The following is a 17,339-nucleotide window of genomic DNA, read 5'->3' on the forward strand; positions in this document are numbered from 1 at the left end:
CAAAGACACCACAAAACTGAACCAAAACAAGCACCCCGCACTCTTCTTCATGGATGATGCCATTATTCTGTCAACTACCCCTGTTGGGCAGAGACAGTCTCTGGCGTCCTTGGTGAGGAGGCGCGGGGAACTAGGGCTGAGCTTGAACACCAATAAAACAAAGACCTTGGTTTTCAGGCCAAAGTTTGGGAAACACAAAAACAAGAAGTCAGGGCTGAGAGCACTGTCTTAGAGCAAGTCAAGTCATATGACTATCTTGGAATATGCTTCAATGAGTATGGGTACTGGACGAGTCAGCTGGCAAAGTCTTCAGCCACATTGGAAAAATATAGTGGTGTAACCTGCGCATTTTCTAATAGACATGGCAGAGGGGCAATAAGACCAGCATTGGATTTGTACATGAAGCAGGCCATAACAGCAGGTCTTTTTGGGGCACACATTTGGGGTACGCAAAGGCATGGATGCTAGTCACCATGGAAAACACATTTCTAAAGAGCATCCTTTTTTACCATAGCACACGCCTAGTGCATTACTGCATCTAGATACCAACTTGTGCCCCATTACTACAACAAAACCTATTGTATATTAGGTACTGTTATGGAATACCCATAATCGTATGGCTTTTAGGAACAATTTACTATATGTTTTAAGTCTGGAAGGTGGTAGGAATCTGCCACTGGCAGTCTATGCAAAGAAAGGTTTGCAAGACTTGGATGAGCAGCATTTAAGGACATGTCCTGCCTAGATCAACAAAGTCATTGCGACTAGAATTTAAAGTAAGCTTTGCCTAGATTACTATAGAGAGAACTTGGTGGCAGTATGTAGAAACCTAAACCTGGCTCCCAGTTATCTAAGGATCAAAGGTGACTCTAGCTTTGAAAAATACCTTGATGGCCTCAATCCTTTGTTTGTTCATGCCCCGTTTATTAACTTCTGAATGGGCACATTAATGCTGGCTTCCTTTACAAGGGCTTCGGGAGAAGGGAATACAGGCTTACGCTCACTTTGCACCATCTGCGAGGAGACAGTTGTCCACTACATGTTTTTATGCCCAATGACACAGGGCTTGAGAGCACCATCTACAACCAGTTTTAAGAACAGCAGGAATTTGCACCATGTCTGATGCTTTGGACCTATGTAAAAGATCTGATGGCATGGATACAGATCTTATGGTGACCAAATTCATCCAGCGATCATGAATAGTAAGGACTAAAATGCAAATTGGGCAATATGTACCTGGTGGCAAAGATACACCTTTAATATGGGCTTTCTTTCTGGTATTGCCCGTTGACTATCGCAGCTATCATGTCTTGTGGCTAATCATGAATCTAGATTTAAAGGTAACGTTGCTAAATAACTTGCAGGTTGATTAGATCTAGTAGCCGGGGTGCGCCAAGTGCCTTTAGAAAGTAAAAATGAATTTGTGCTGTAAACAATTACCTTTTTTCTTCCCTCTTTTTCTGTATCTTCTTTAATCTTATGTATTTATGTACGGATCTACAGTTTTTTACGATGTATTTTATCATGGAATTTCAAATTAACTTTTTTTTTTGCGGTGTTTACTTTTATGGCACTCTGCCGAATGAAAGTGGTATTGAAATAATAATAATGAAGCAGAATACAAAAAGGTGATATGGGATACATTACTCACCGTAATCGTATTTCTGATGCTTGTATCTGCTTAGATTCACATGCTGTGCATAGGCCCACATCTAGTGGAAGCTGCAGAGTATTACAGTTGTTGTTTTCAAAACTCAAAAAGGGACGTCGTCAGGGCGTGCCAGTAATACTATCCCTAGTGACATCCACTGTACCCATGATCCCTCACGCATCAAGGTCCCTCAGATTGTTATTTTTCTGACATGAGGTAGCATGAGGTGTAGCATGAGTACAGTTGTATCCAAGCAGATACATATCAGACAAGCTCGTAAGCATCCATGCGCCTTCTCTCTGAGGGGAGGAAGGGTGGGTCGCATGTGAATCTAAGCAGTTACAAGCATCAGAAATATGATTACGGTGAGTAATGTATCCCTTCTGAGGCTTGTGGAATCTGCCTAAATCACATTCTGTGCATAGATTAGCGAGCAGTGGAAGGAGGAGGAGGAGGTGGGATGTGAGAAGGTTGATGAGCGAATACATGCTTAGAACCGCTTGTCCCACTTGTGTATCTGTCTTGTAATGAGTGTCAATGCAGTAGTGGTGAGCGAAAGTATGTATTGAGCTCCATGTAGCTGCTTTGCAAATACTGTCTAAGGGGACATTTGCAATGAAAGCCAGAGTGGCTCCCGTACCTCTTGTGGAGTGGGCCCTTGGCGTAAAAGGCAGTGTTTTATCTGATAGGGAATAGCACAGTTGGATACATCTGACTATTCACCGAGAGATGGCAGTCTTAGAGGTGCAGTCATCTTCTCTGCCTGGCACTACGGAGACAAAACAGTTGATCTGTCTTTCTTATCGGTCTGGTCTTGTCTACGTAGTAAAGGACCGCTCTCCTCACATCTAGTGTGTGGTGTTTTACCTCAGCAGAGCTTTTGGGCTCCTGGAAGAAAGCCGGTAGCTCAATAGACTGGTGTACATGAAATTAGGAGATGAATTTAGGTGAGAACCTAGGGCGATACGTAAAACCAGCTTGTCCATATGTATAGTAAAGAAAGGATCCTGCACTGACAATGCTTGGATATCACTAACCTTTCTTATGGAAGTGACGGCTACTAAGAAGGCAGTTTTATAAGTCAGGTGTTTGAGACTAGAATTGTGCATAGGCTCGAATGGGGGTTCCATGAGCTTAGCGAGTACCACAACGAGGTCCCAACCTGGCGGTGGGTTAGCAATTGGAGGGTGGAGTCTCTTTACCCCTTCCATAAATGCTTTGATGACCGGTACCTTCCACCATGACACCTTATTATGGGAAGTGTGTAGGCTGACAAGACGGCCAGGTGGACTTTTAGGGAGTTGAACACTAACCCTGCATCTAGCAAGTGGAGCATATAGGTTAGAATGTTAGATGGAGTACAATCTATGGGGTTGATCTGTTTAGTCTGGCACCAGATTAAGAATCATCTCCATTTGTCATAATAACAGTGCCTAGTGTTTGGTTTTCTTGATTCTTTCAAGCTATCCATGCATCTTTGCAGTAGATTGAGATGCTCAAACTCTATGACTTCAGGAGCTATGCTGCCAAGTTCATTGAGTGTGGTTGTGGGTGCACTTTTAGTCCCTCGTGCTGGGTGAGTAGATTGTACTGGCATGGGACCTTGATGGGATCGCACTTTTTTCCTTTTTTTGCATTTGAGGAGTTGGGGGAAAAGCGTAAGCAAATTTCCCAGACCAGTTCATCCATAGGGCGTTCTCATTGGAGCCTGGCTGGGGGAACCTAGATGCGAAGTCTGGGCATTGATGAGTTTTGCTTGTGGCAAATAAGTTTATAGTTGGGAAACACCATTGAGAGAAGAGGTGTTCTACGACTTCTTTGTGTAGACACCACTCGTGTTCCTCTGGTAGGTGATCTCTGCTCAATGAGTCTGCTAGAGCGTTGAGTTCCCCAGGAACATGTTGTGAGGACAGGAACATTTTCCGTCTGTCTGCCCATTTCCAGATTTTCTGTGCAAGTTTGGATAGATTTTGAGAATGTGTACCTCCCTGTTTGTTGATATAAAACATTGCTGTGGTGCTGTCTGTTAGGATCTGTACTGACAGGTTTGTTAAATGGGATTCGAATGCCTGAAAGGCTTTGAATACTGCCAGAAGTTCCAGCACACTGATGTGGTTCTGAGCTGCAGTGTAAGACCACAGACCCTGGGATGTGTGGTGAATGTAGTGAGCCCCCCACCCTGCCAGTGAGGTGTCCGTTGTGACCACTGCCTGCATCTGTGGGTCAGAGAAGGGTTTCCCTCCCGTTGGGTTTTCTCTTGTCCTCCAGCGAAGGTTTCGTACAAGTGTTGGCGAAACGACCACTAGATCGCCCCACTGACCGCTTGCCTGAGACCACTGTTTCGCCAACCACTCCTGTATGGGACGCATGCACAGGCGCACGTGAGGAACCAGGTAAATGCAAGATGCCATCATGCCAATTAAACGCATTGCTTTGCACACCCTTATCTGGCCTGATAATGTGGTATTTGCAGTAACACATTTTTTACTCTTTCCTCTGAAGGAAAAACCAATCCTTCCTCTGTGTTTAGGATAGCTCCTAGGAACTGTTTGGAAGTGCTTGGCACTAGGCTTGATATTTTATTGTTCATTGAGAAGCCCAATTGAAAGAGGAGGTTGATCGTTGCTTGGATGTTTTGTTTGCAAATCAGAGGTGATTCCCCTGTTATGAGCCAGTCGTCCAGGTAAGGGTATACTGGGATTGCTCCCCTGCGCAGGTGCGCTGCCACTACCGCCAGTACCTTTGTGAATCCCCTTGGAGCCGAGGCTATTCCAAAGGGCAGCACTTTGAATTGGTAGTGCTCGTTTGCTATCTTGAAACCCAAGAATCTTCTGTGGGCTGGGAAACTTGAAATATGAAAATAGGCATCTTTCATATCCAGTGTTGCCATGTAATCCCCTTTTTTAATAGCGGAATTACATCTTGTAGCGTAGTCATGCAGGACTTTTGTGGCTTGACATACTTGTTTACAGGGCGTAAATCTAATACAGGGTGCATTGTTAGATCTTTCTTTGGCACAAGGAAGTAAGTTGAATAGGTGAATTTGACCTTTTTTTTCAGTCAAATTGACTCAAGCATATTGTCATTCAATCAAATGGATTCGAGCATTTGACCTATAACCAGTTGAATAAATACCCTTGTTTACCTGGTTGGTTGGGACCACTTCTATGGCATCCTTTAATAGAAGCGTTATTTCTTCTAGAAGGATCCACTGATGTTCCTCTGAGTGAATTTTCTGTCGTGGTGGGTGGTCGCGAGGACGTTGAAGTAGTTCTATGCAGTAGCCCTCCTGCTACTGTGGACAGCACCCATCTGTCCGATGTGATACCCTCCTGTGCGTGGGTGAAGATGGAAATGTGTCCTCCTACTGGAGATGCATGGGAGGGTACCTGGAGCGGAATGTCACTTGCTCTGAGGTGGGGGTGCCACCTCGAGCAGGGCATCTGCCCCGACCACGACCCCTGCGTTGTCCTCTGGGATAGCCCTGGAAGGCTTGTCCTTGATTATTTCCATAGGAACCCCAGGCTTGATTGTAGCCAGATCCTCTTTGTGAATTTTGGCCCAGAAAACAGCAGAAATTATTGTTACCCCTTTGACTAGTAGGCTTGTTTGTGAGCTGACCTAAAGATTTTAGAGTGTCATACTCATCCTTTGCTGTCTTAAGTGCATCTTCCACAGCCTTGCAGAAGAGCACATTAGGTTCCACTGGCATGTTTATTAGAGTGGCTTGTGTTTCTGGCCTAAAGCCTGACTAGCGAAGCCATGCATGCCTTTTATAATAGTCCCCTTTGCAATGGCTCTTCAGGCATTGTCAGCTGCATCGAAATTTGATTTGAGGAGACAGGTAGATACAGCCCTTCTGTATGCTGCCACTTGAGCTAGTTGTGATTCAAGTGGCTCCAGGGTGGACGAAAGTAACGCAGAAATCTCGTCCCAATTATGGCAAGTATATCTTTCCAAAAGTGTTGCATTGTTGGCTATTCCAGTTTGATAGGCCGCAGAGGAAGCAACCTTTCTGCCCATGGCATATATCTTTTTGCTTTCCTTATCCGCTGGGGCCTCGAAGGAAGCAAGGGGTGTGCCTGCTCTCTTTCTTGTTGTGGTAACAACCAATGAGTCTGGTTTCAATTGGCCTCTTACATAAAAGGGGCTGATGGTGCAGGCCTGAACAGTTTTTCCACACGCGGGATAACAGCCCGTATGATATTGGGTACTTCTAAGGAAGGCTGTATTCTGCGTTGGACCGATTTTAACAGTGGGATAAACTGACCAACTGTCTTTTTGTCCCCCAGTACTTGTTCAGCGAAGTCTCTATCCTCCTGTGTGTCAATTTGGAAGTGTTCCGCCGCTTTGGCTAAGACTTCATTGAGAAGGGGTTGATTATCGACAGGGGAATCGACCACTGGAGCGTCCTGACTAAGACAGGAAATCTATGGAGTACATGTTAGCCTCCTGGTCTACCTCTGGGTCCTCATCATCCCCATAATAAAGTTTATCTGTATCCTCTTCATTAAGTAGAGGGTCAGATGTTTCCAAAAAAGAAAGATCCTCCTGGTCTTCTGGTTCTAATTTGGGGTCATATAGATCTATAACCGTACTCTGTAAGGGGACATTAGAGCGAGACCTACTAGAAGGGGGTTGGGTGGGTAAGGCAGAGGCTTTAGAGCCGGAAGGAGCTGAGGTGATAGGAGTGGAAACTTTGAAAGTAGTCTGGGTTTTTTCATAAAAATTAGCCATGAAGGCCATTCTTCGCATAACCCTATCAATATATTGTGAAGACCATTCCTTTGAACTTGGTATCACAATAGATTGAAAGGAAATACCCAAATCCTCATCAGTGGGAGGTATAGTTCTAGGTCTAGAGTCCTTAGGTTTCTCCATGGGCTTGGATAATATTCCCTTTTGTGTTGTCTTCTCCCCAGGAGGCCTCTTATCCCCATTAGGGGTCTTACAGGACTTTTTATGATGATGTTTTTCCCCACCCTGGGGCCCAGAGGAGTGTTTCACAGACTTCTTGGGGCCTGCTGCTTTATCCGACGATGAACGTCGAACTTCAGGTGTAAGAGCCGGGGCTTTGTCTGCGGATGATCGGCCTTCGGAAGGAGTTTTACAAGCGACACCCTTGCCGTCTTTCAACAGTTGAACCCTGTCGTGTGGCGATCTTGATCGAGATTACCCAGAGGACCGGGACTCGGTGGACTTTTCTCGGGGTGTCGAACGTTGTCGAGTATTCGACTCGTCTGACGGCTGTCGACTGGGGCTTATGTGCTTGGTGGTGTGTGCTTTTGTAGCGCTGCCACCGCCGGGTGTAGTCCCCACAGAATGGCCTCCGGCCTGTCCTACAGGGTCGTGGGTCTGCGCTTGAGTAGCTGAAGCCCTCGCCGTCCGAAAGTACGGAGTTGCTGCCATCGCTAAAGGCTCCCTCTACCTCTATGGCCTCGAGTTGCCTGGCGTAGTGGGCCCAGCATTTCGTGGAACGGTCCTTTAACGTCTTCGGCTTGAAGAGCCTGCACGCTCGACAAGACATTTCGACGTGGTCTCTTGGGAGATACAGATTACAAACTAAGTGTTTGTTGACCCAGGGGAACTTACGGTTACACATAGGGCAACATTTAAATGGTGTATTTTCCATAATTATGGGTTATGAAAATGACAGCTGGTCGAACAAAGTGTAGGAAGGGGAGAATATGCATTCTAAAATGGCCTCCCCCCTCTCTCCTTACTGTCTGGGCCGAGGCCTGGGGCTGCCTTCCAAGGCCGAACGGTCTTTCGTGGTGGTCTCCGATGGGCTGTTTTCTTTCTTCACTGGCGTAATGTTTCGGCAGTCGATGAAAGGATAGGAAGAAAAACTATTGTAATTGTGTAAAAGTCAATGGGCTTCATTACGAGTCCGGCGGTAACCAGGCGGTTTCCGGCCTCCGTGATTCCCGGAATTACCGGGGCATTACAACCCCGGTTTCCCAGGAATCACAGAGGCGGAATGGTGTTAATCCCCATTCCCATTGCGTCCTATGGGAATCAATGGGAAAGGGGATCATGGAAACACCGGCAGCATCTCGCAATGCTGCCGGTGTCTTCTCGTCCGCCTACAGGCGGATGGTGTTAAACCCGCCAGGTCAGACCTGGCGGGAACATCACCTCCCGCCTGCAGGAGTTGTGATCGCCCAGCATGGAAACAACGGTGGCGGCGGGTTTACCGCCACCGTTGTTTCCATACCGGGCGATTTGTAATGAGGCCCAATGACTTATCGCTGCAAGGAACTCCGCTATACGCATCTATCTAGTATGGCGGAAAAAAACAATATGAGGGACCTCGACGCGTGAGGGATCATGGGTGCAGTGGCCGTCACACTTGGGACAGTATCACTGACACGCCCTGTCGACGTCCCTTTTTCGAGTTTCGAAAACAACAACTGTAATTCTCCGCAGATGCCACTAGATGTCGGCCTATGCACTGCATGTGATCTAAGCAGATTCCACAAGCCTCAGAAAATATGGATTCAATTTGAAGCCTAGAATATTAAGGGTGCAGTTATTTGGTTTTATATGGCGAGATGGGATAAAGAAGGAGACATTACAAAAGAGATTTTACTTAAGAAGCTGGAAAACAAACAGTGTTCCATGTATTATTGCACACATATGCTAATAATAATCAATCCTATTGACAATAAACTAAGGGTTATAAAGGAAGGTTCAGAACCCTACCTTTTTCTCGGATGATGTCAATTAGAATATCAATGACAATGAAAGTACCAGTTCGCCCAATTCCAGCACTGTTAAATAAAATAATCAAAGTTAGTGAGTGCAGAAGCTGCAAGAACATGTTATTGAGCACTATTGTTCCTTTTAAAGATTAAACATATACTGTTTTTAACTGCTCATCAGAGACGTTTGGAAGCTGTCCATACATTCAAAACCCACCACTTACTATTAGAAATTGCCATGCATTCACTTTTCATAACTGTGGCACAGAATATACTTTACAGCGAGACAGATGAACATTCTACTGTAGTCACATTTTACTAAAGCACCAGAATGTGATTGCTGTAATAGTTCAGGAGCACATCTGTAACAGTTAAGCATAAGTGTCAACAAAAACACTGCTCTTGAGCAGCCTCCAAGCATCTCCTACCCACTGTTTTGCTGTTAACCAGCTGATTACCTGTACACTGCAGAGGCACACTCGGCCCTAAAAACAGCAATCACTGTCATGCTCTGAAAAATGCAGGATTCCTGAAATCTACATCCAAGTCATTTTTAACCCATTTCATCCATCCAAATTGAGATGTATTTGCAGCTAAATACATTAAGTTTCAGCCAATTATTTTTCTCAATGAACAATAAAGCCCAACACATGAATCTTTATCAATCCTGAAAATGTTGGTAGAGTTCATTTTTCAGGCAAAACAAAGGACAACAAAATTGTTGAAGGTATTATTGTACTGACAAAGACCTCAAATTGAGGACACTATTGCTGTTATAAATTGAGTAGTCTTCAAAAACACATTATTATGATGCGTGTACAAAGGATTGTGAATTGGAAGGCCTTATCTTGAAGGGTAAGAGCTGTCATTCCCTTTTCCATTGTGTGGGAAAACAATGGGAACTGACAAAATTAAGTACTATAGCCACAAACTAAATTATGGCACAAACAAATACCAGGGAAAAAGTTAACAGGAGCGCCCGGCATATTTTCCACATTACCTGCAGTGTACCACAACAGGTCCTGGGTCACTGATGTTATCTTGTTTATGATGGACTTCTTCCAAAAAGTCAAGAACACCACCAGGATCAGTGGGCACACCGTGATCTGGCCAGGTTTTAAAGTGATATTGCCATACTGTTCTTTCAGTGTTCCCCTAAAAATAAGAAGATACAAAAAACTCAATTCCATACCTAGCAGCAGCTGAACGTTTAAAAAAACATGAATTCATCACAGAAAACAGAAATGGCGTAAGGCCTCACAAATTAATAAATGCAGCGTTTAATATCTTTGATATATTTGCAAAGTACAATCATCATTAGGAAATACATTGTTTGCAACTTTTCCACCTATTTCAATGAGACTCGCAGCATATCTGCTGACTCTTGAGACCATGACCAGATTTCTGAGAATTATGTCTTTTTAAAACAGGCTTTTGGCAGTGGTAGATATTTCTACAATTTTTGGTGCATTCCTGTGCACTTTTTCAGCATGGTGTCCCTTGATGCATTAGACTGCTCAAAATGTCTGGCTGTGTTTTTTGCATCGGTGTCCTTTTGGCCATCTTCCATTCAGAGCAGAGATATGATGTAGTCTGTTAAAAACGTTATTTTTGCCCTTCATACACATATATGGATCCCCCAAGTTCTTGATATTGTTTGTATGCTGACCTGACTTTTTGAAGGCAAGCAAAGCCACTTTTTTTTTGTTTACTTGCGTTGCTTAGCTTGTCTATTGTTGAGGCACTGATAAGTCCCTTGGTCTATCAGTGCAAGGGGCCCCTGTCCCACATTACGAAATTCCTTGTAGTCTTTAAGATGCACAAATCCCCTTACACCGAAGTGCAGCAGCGGTACTTTGTATTCCTTTTTCTTTTGTTTTTGGTAAACATTTCTGTTACTATTATGAAGGTCCAGGTTTACGTTTGCATTTTACTGCATAATGCCGTTTTTAGTACACTATACTCAAAATGGCCATGCCACACGTTTTCAGCCTGTCTTTGGTCCATCTTGTCCTTTTTTCTCCCATCTCGGGACGAAAATACAAAAACAATTAAAGCCCTTTCCTGGGCAAAGCAGTGGTATGTCTTCTTAGCTGAATGCGGGGGTTGGGACTGCCTGGTCCCAGTCCAGAACTTAATTAAAGTTTGTCTGTTACTGGACAGATAAGAAGGCAAACATACCACCTTTTGTTTCTAATCTGCCTTATTGTAAGCATCCTGAGAAAAAAAACATTTGAGAAATAGAAGCCCAATGACATCCATAGACTCCACCTCCCATAATCACTGTCCATGACTGAACAGTCAGCCATTCTTCCCATTATCATTGGAGCTAAGACTCATTTGAAAAGATGCAGCTCGCTGAAGACCAGAGGACTTCCATTGCTGTAAACCAGCATTGCCTCCAGCAAAGACTGGGCAAAGTCCTGCTTATCTCTGCTGATCTTCTCCTGAAAACACTAGGCAGTGCTTCAATCTCTGGACCGGTAAGTGTTCAGATGGATTTCCAAAATCTACTGTGGGGGCGGATTTTGGTAGGCCAATTTATTATGTTGAACAGGGAGACACTAAGCTGTAGCCAAATCCAATGAAGGTAAGGTAGCAGCGACAGACAACCTTCCAGGGACGAACAAAGGAGCAGGTCCTGAATGGCTTCCATAGATACTAGAAGGCTGCAAATGCCACAGCAGTCGTCTTGTAGTACAAGTTGAAGATCCTACAAGTTCCAGGGATACACTCGGAACAGCGATTGATGAAGCGATGGAGGACATGTGAGATGGGGGTCAGTAAACCTGTTGGTCCACAGACACCTTTGAAGGCTCAGAAAGCATGCATCCTCGAGCTAGCATCAATATTGGCTGTTCCCACGGGCCCAGGGGTCAAAGTACCGATGATGAGCACTGATGAGTCTTCTTTAGATCAGGCAGAGGAGCAGGGCTTCACAGGGACTTCACTGAGTTGGTGCTGGTTAGCAGCAGGTGTTGTAATCGGGTCAGTTCGTCAAAGGGCCACTCTTCTTCGTAGAGGACATGGCTCCACTGATGTTCTGTCGAATAGCTGCAGGAGGAGTCCTTTTATCCAAGATTTGGACTGTAAGCTCTGCCTGTCCACCAATGGTAAGGATCTGCCCCCTTAAAAAATGGAAGTGGCCATCCAATTATAGATGGCCGCAGACCACAGCATCTGCCCAGAAATGGAAATTCAGACACCAGGATGTGTAATGGGACCAGACAGTGCCAGTCCCCACATCCGGGTTCACACCTAAACCACCAAATGGCCCGGCAAAGCAGCAGCCTTCCCCAGCAAAGGGTTTCCCATATATAGCAATTTCAGGATCTGAGAAGGCAAGAGGTTAAAAGAACCATAAGGCCAAAGTGCACGCAAATACCTTGTGGCAAGGTCATCTTAGAATGCTATCCACATTTAAAGCCCTTTGCGGTAAATGCAAAGGTACATGAGTAAAAAGTTTAAAACATGGTAGAAAAATATCCGCTGCCACCAGCTCAATATTGGTAAATTGAAATGTAACCAAAAAGCCATTATAGAAATAGTTATAAGGATACAAAGTATACTAACGGCACATTACTTTAGGGTTATGTGTGCAACTGCAACAATGCAATACATTCACTAAGAGAAACAGCACTGATAGTCTTATGGATTAAACAGTTTCATCATAAGAATGATCAAATAGACCAGGGAAGTAAAGCAGACTGGGCTTACCTCAATCATTTAAAACAAAGCAAAAATAAAGGTTTTCCCATCAAAGCCTGTGGGAGGAAAGCAGCAAAAAGAAAAGCTTTCTTAACAATAGGAACAAGTCCTGACCTCTGCTCAAGGATCCTATCCTTGTAAGACTTCAAAAGGTGCCACAGGACCAACCTGTAGACTGACCAGCTCCCATTTTGGGCCCCTTTGCTGCAGCCGTTGTTGTCCTGACCCCCGCCTTGGGACCCCAGACTCTCGTTCTAGCAGCTGAATGGGCTGTTCCTTCGTAGAGCACCTTCCTGGACTGTAGTGCTGCTTGCCTGGTAAATCCTTCTGGGTCCAGGTAGTGTGACAGGGACCCCCATTCATCTGGGCACCGGACTGGATTGGATACTCTGCTCTGGCACCCCCTCAAGCCAGTGCTCAGCGAGAGACAGCAAAATAGGAACAGCTGCTTAGAGGCCTTTCGGTTCCAGGACACTCCACATGCATGATGCTAGCTCACTGGATGAGTTCCCCCTCACCCCGCCAGCTCGTGTGAGTGCAAAGCTTTTCTTCACTGTGCCTTTCAATCAAAATTGACACAAACTCTGGACAGGTTAAAAAATCTGCAAAAAGGGTCTCCCATTGAAATCTATGGAGGCAAAGATGCCCCGTGTGTGTCTCATTGCACCAATACACCACCCTAACAACTTCCAAAGTCTAGCCTTTACTGCTCAATCACCAACCTTGATACAGTTTGGTTACACTTCGTGTTGTATTTTTCCTAGTCACTATAAAAGGGTCATGTCTCCGAATTTTCCCCCAGGGTCGATTCTGAAAATGCATCTCAACATCGCCATATATGGGCATCCTATTCAGAGTCTCTGGCCAGAAGCCAGGAAGTAACCTTTTTTGCATTCAACTGGTTCAGGTTTGGGGCTGTAGACGGCTCCAATACACATCCGCGGACACAGTAATTGGTCATGGCTTTACCTGAGTAAGTTGTCCACAACTGGACAGCCACCAAAGGTTTAAAGGTTGCATGTCGTGGGTTGGAGTTAACACAGCCCAGGATTTTCTGAATGTGAGGAGGATATGCAGCATTCTTCAGTTAACCACTAAACCAAATACCCTGCTGCTGGGACAACCATTACACAAGCCTTCTTCAGCAAGGTGAAGCTCTGCCTTTCCAAAGACCGGGGAGACCTTCCACAGTGCCTAATATGATGCATCCAATGGAGTCATCACAAATTCCCCAGCAGTGACCTCCTCCCATGTGGCCATGGGACGGCAGACACTTCCTGATCGCGACTCTAGGGGTGGATTTATCAGGGAGGATCACATGGGAGGAGACAACTACCGGGGAGATGTTTTGGCTCCATTGGTCAAGACGTGGCATACCCCCCTCCTTCTCATAAAGAAGACCCATTGAAACCCAAATTCCTAATGGCCTATTGTCGTTCTAGTCAGGCCTCCACCTTTGGCCCAAACACCCACAACTTACACATACCACCTTCTGTTTCTAATATGCCTTATTGTAAGCATCCTGAGAAAAAAAAACATTTGAGAAATAGAAGCCCAATGACATCCATGGACTCCAACTCCCATAATCACTGCGGTACGTCACTAGCAGGAGGAGGAGGGAGTTTGTGCAAAGTGACTGGTACCCGATGTACAATGTACAGGCTAGTTGTTTTTCAAAGCCTACAGAGCGCAGGACATATAAAGATGATGGGCGCACGCAGGGCAGGACGGTAAACTCCAGGTGGAGGCTCGCGAATATGAGACACACAGAGAAGGTTACTGGGACAGAAGGAGGGACGCTGTAGACAAGCAGGAAAAGCTGTGGAGACACAAGAAGCTCCTGGGTGTCAGGCCGCTCGTGCGCAGGGTTCTTTAGTTCAGACCGAGAGAGGAAGCCAGCATGTGACAGCAAAGTTGCACAGATAGCTGGAGATACCTCTGCTGACTCCAGGGTGGAAAGTGAACGAAGCAGCTGTTTCACAAAGTCAGACGCTGGAAGAGCCCGGTGAGTCTGCCCAAAGCAACTGGGGACCGCGGGGCGTTCCGACAAGCGCACCAGCCTGCATTTGATAAATATGAGATTGTTAATGATGAAGAGAGCATAAGAAGAATATTTGAATGCAGTCGAGACAAACTATAAATGCACTTAATAAAATAAATGTATATAGTCACCATAGATTCTTAAAATGCATTCACTGACACATCAATAAAAGAGGTAAGTAAAGTAAGATGGAACCAAGTCACAAGTGATATTTCCTAGCTTCAGCAGTCCAATCCCCAAGAAGAGTGGGGCATTGTGCCCAAAAGTCACAATGCTTCTCCCCAGAATGTATCTGATGCAAATAAGTTACTTGTGTTGGTGATTGTTCAAAAGAAGAGATGCAGCAAAGTTGCAGGGTAATGTGATGAATCGAGGGAATTAGTCCCTTCCCCTCCAAGAGGGTACACCCCTGCTGCCCCGTGAGTCTAGGGCGGTGAGCCTGCTTTGCAACACCCTCCCTAGGGGCTGAGACAAGAGGGACCCCTTTAGGGACAAGGACTCTTGTTCCTGAAAGGCACTCTCTGATGCCCTCCATGTGGTGGTCTATATTGAATTATCCAACACTCCAAATCAGCACAAGTTCCATAACTGGGACGTAGATAAAATTGACTTATACCATTACCAAACAAAAAAAGGTTCTCTCTTTAAGTCAAAAACTCAGAATTACAATACGAAGTATGCTTAAAAAGGATGACAAGGCAGAGAGAGAGAGACAGAGAGAGAGAGAGACAGAGAGAGAGAGAGAGAGAGAGAGAGAGAGAGAGAGAGAGAGAGAGAGAGAGAGAGAGAGAGAGAGAGAGAGAGAGAGAGAGAGAGAGAGAGCGCGACACAAGCAGGGGGGGGCCACTTTACGGAGAACGTCTGAGGAAGTCGGTGCCAACACAGGCAAAGGAGCCCGTGAGTTTCAGAATAGCTTCAGAGAGGGGCAAGAGATGCTGAAGGGTCAGCCTCTGCTAGGAAGCAGAAACTGGGAATACCGGAACGGAGGGCTTTGTAGTGCTGTGAACGTGAAGGCAGCGGGGTGGACAGGCTGTCCCCTCAACTACTGCGATACCACCATATGGACAAAAACCGACTCAGGGGCAGAGTACCAGTAACAATGCTGAGACGCCGGCAGGGAGAAGGAAAGGTGTCCGAAGCGGATGTCATGGAGAACAAACAAACCAAGAGAAGGAAAAAGGTACCGAAGACAATCCCCCCTCGAGACTAAAGGTGAAGGGGAGAACGGAATACCGGGAAGAAAAAAGGCACTTGTTGTAGGATGGGAGATACTCGTCCCAGTACAAATGACAAGACTGTGAAAATGCCATTAATGAAATGCAACTGTATTAACGTGATAAAAAGAAGCATGGAATCTACACAGAAGGAGAGAAACAAAACTGGAACTTTGCTACCTTAGGAAAAGGCAAAAATAGCCCAGAGTCTAAGAAGCACAAATTGGGCAACAGAGAGATGATTGTGTCTAGGGGGTCTCTAAGAAAGACTGTTTATAAAGAAGTCCGGAAAAACAAAAGTTGAATAACAACTGCATAGAAATTCAAAGTCTCAAAGGAAAAGACATATGAGAAATCACAGAAAAGGATTCTGACCATTAATGAAAGGATCACTGGAGACTATTTGATAATTGCATACTAATCAGGAAAAGAGAAAGAACAGAAGACCGTGCAGAAGCACAACCAACAGGAGACAGCAGTAATTCTCCTGACCGTAGTTGATTTTAAAAGTGTTAGAGTCAGTTACGTTCACTTTGGACGGCGGACTGGTTTCTTTGGAGATTTTTCCATGACTGACAAGCACCTTACTTTGTAAAATAGGTAAGGAATCCCCATAGTGATAGGGAAAGATAGCCACTGTATTCTTTGATAAAAACACATTACAAATGCCCTCAGTGTGTCCATGACCTCCTTTTGGGTCCGACGACTAAAAAGCAGTGGAATGGAATGATACAAAGAGACTTGTTCTCAATATTATCCTATGCAGGAAAGGTGGAGACAAATGCTTTGTGTTTACTTACCCCCCTGACTCAGATTTTCCCAGATGACTGGATGGGTCGGATGGGGGCAGGGGAAGAAAGGGTCGCTGGAGGTTGGATTTCTCGCCATTAGTTGTGATGAGGCGTGCACAGGAGCTGCGGGTGCGCAGGTTCTTCAGTTCGGGTCCCAGAGCAGAGTGTAACTGTTGGCAATGAAGAAATTCAGAATGCTCTGATGCAACCCTCTTCAGGACACTTCACAGGACGGGTGAAGGCAAGTACAAGTGACTGGCACTGCACACAGATGGCGGTAGGCATACTTCCAGTCACATTTGTAGCAGTCCTTCCAGGACAGAATCCCTTGAAGCTGGCAGGCTGAAATTTGTCAGGAAGGCGACTTATACTCCATGCTGGTGACCACCAAAGGTATGGCTGAAAATGTACAATGGTGACAGTTCTAGCGAGATAGCCCACTGGAGAGCTAGACAGGCCAATGGGTGGTCCAGGGACACATCTGAAGGCTCAAGGCAGCTGGATCCTTGAAAACAATGAGGGACATCTATTGGTTTCCATCATGCCTGCCCCACACCTAGACTCTCTGGCTGCAGGAATGTTGAATGAGACCAGACAATCCCATCCCCTTCCTGAGCCCCAGCCAGACAGACAGGCACACATAAAGATGTAGCTTTCCTGGGCAAGAAGTGCATCAGCTTATATGGGATTTCCTGGCCTGGCAGGAAAAAGGCCACACAACAATATGGCCAAAAACAAGTGAAATTCTTGTGGCGTGGCCATTTTAGGGCACTAGCCACGTTTAGTATCCATTCGCTGTGAATTTGCACATTGGAAATAACACAAAAATTGTAAAATTATAATTCCTGCCACCAGCTTGTCTTTAGACGCATATAAAAGTTACCAAAAATCCTAAGGATTAAAGAGTAGGTTGATACAAAAGTATCCTCACTGTACTACATTGTAAGATGCTGTGTGCAATGTAAAAAAGTTAAAGACAAAAAGGTAAACAGTTTCTCAGTACTGATAGTGATACAGGCCTGGCTCGCCACCGTGGAAAACCACAACTGCAGCCGGAGGAGGCTCGCAGGCCCCTGTCGTAGCCCTCCTGCCTGAACTGTGGTAGACCCCGGTCCGCCCTTCAAGGCCCAGGACTAATCAGATGTCGGGGCCCCTCCGATGATCCAGGGCAGGCCTGCTGGACCAGGAATCTCGCCAAAGCGTCCCCTCGGAAAGGGAGCTCTCCCTAGC

The 17,339-nt window shown here is 45.5% G+C and overlaps 1 protein-coding gene across 1 annotated transcript in view; it reads right to left on the reverse strand.

Annotated features, from left to right (window-relative positions):
* PTPN11 (protein tyrosine phosphatase non-receptor type 11) overlaps positions 1-17,339 on the reverse strand; it is a 1,257,273-nt gene that overhangs the window by 482,563 nt on the left and 757,371 nt on the right. Inside the window, exons 11-12 of the mRNA XM_069619490.1 lie at positions 9,356-9,510; positions 8,357-8,424 (exon numbers count right to left, since the gene is read on the reverse strand). Of these exons, the coding sequence (XP_069475591.1) occupies positions 8,357-8,424; positions 9,356-9,510 (223 nt within the window). The remainder of the gene's footprint in view (positions 1-8,356; positions 8,425-9,355; positions 9,511-17,339) is intronic.

The sequence above is a fragment of the Ambystoma mexicanum genome, chromosome 10, assembly GCF_040938575.1.
Source record: "Ambystoma mexicanum isolate Mex_15411 chromosome 10, UKY_AmexF1_1, whole genome shotgun sequence".
Classification (NCBI taxonomy): domain Eukaryota; kingdom Metazoa; phylum Chordata; class Amphibia; order Caudata; family Ambystomatidae; genus Ambystoma; species Ambystoma mexicanum.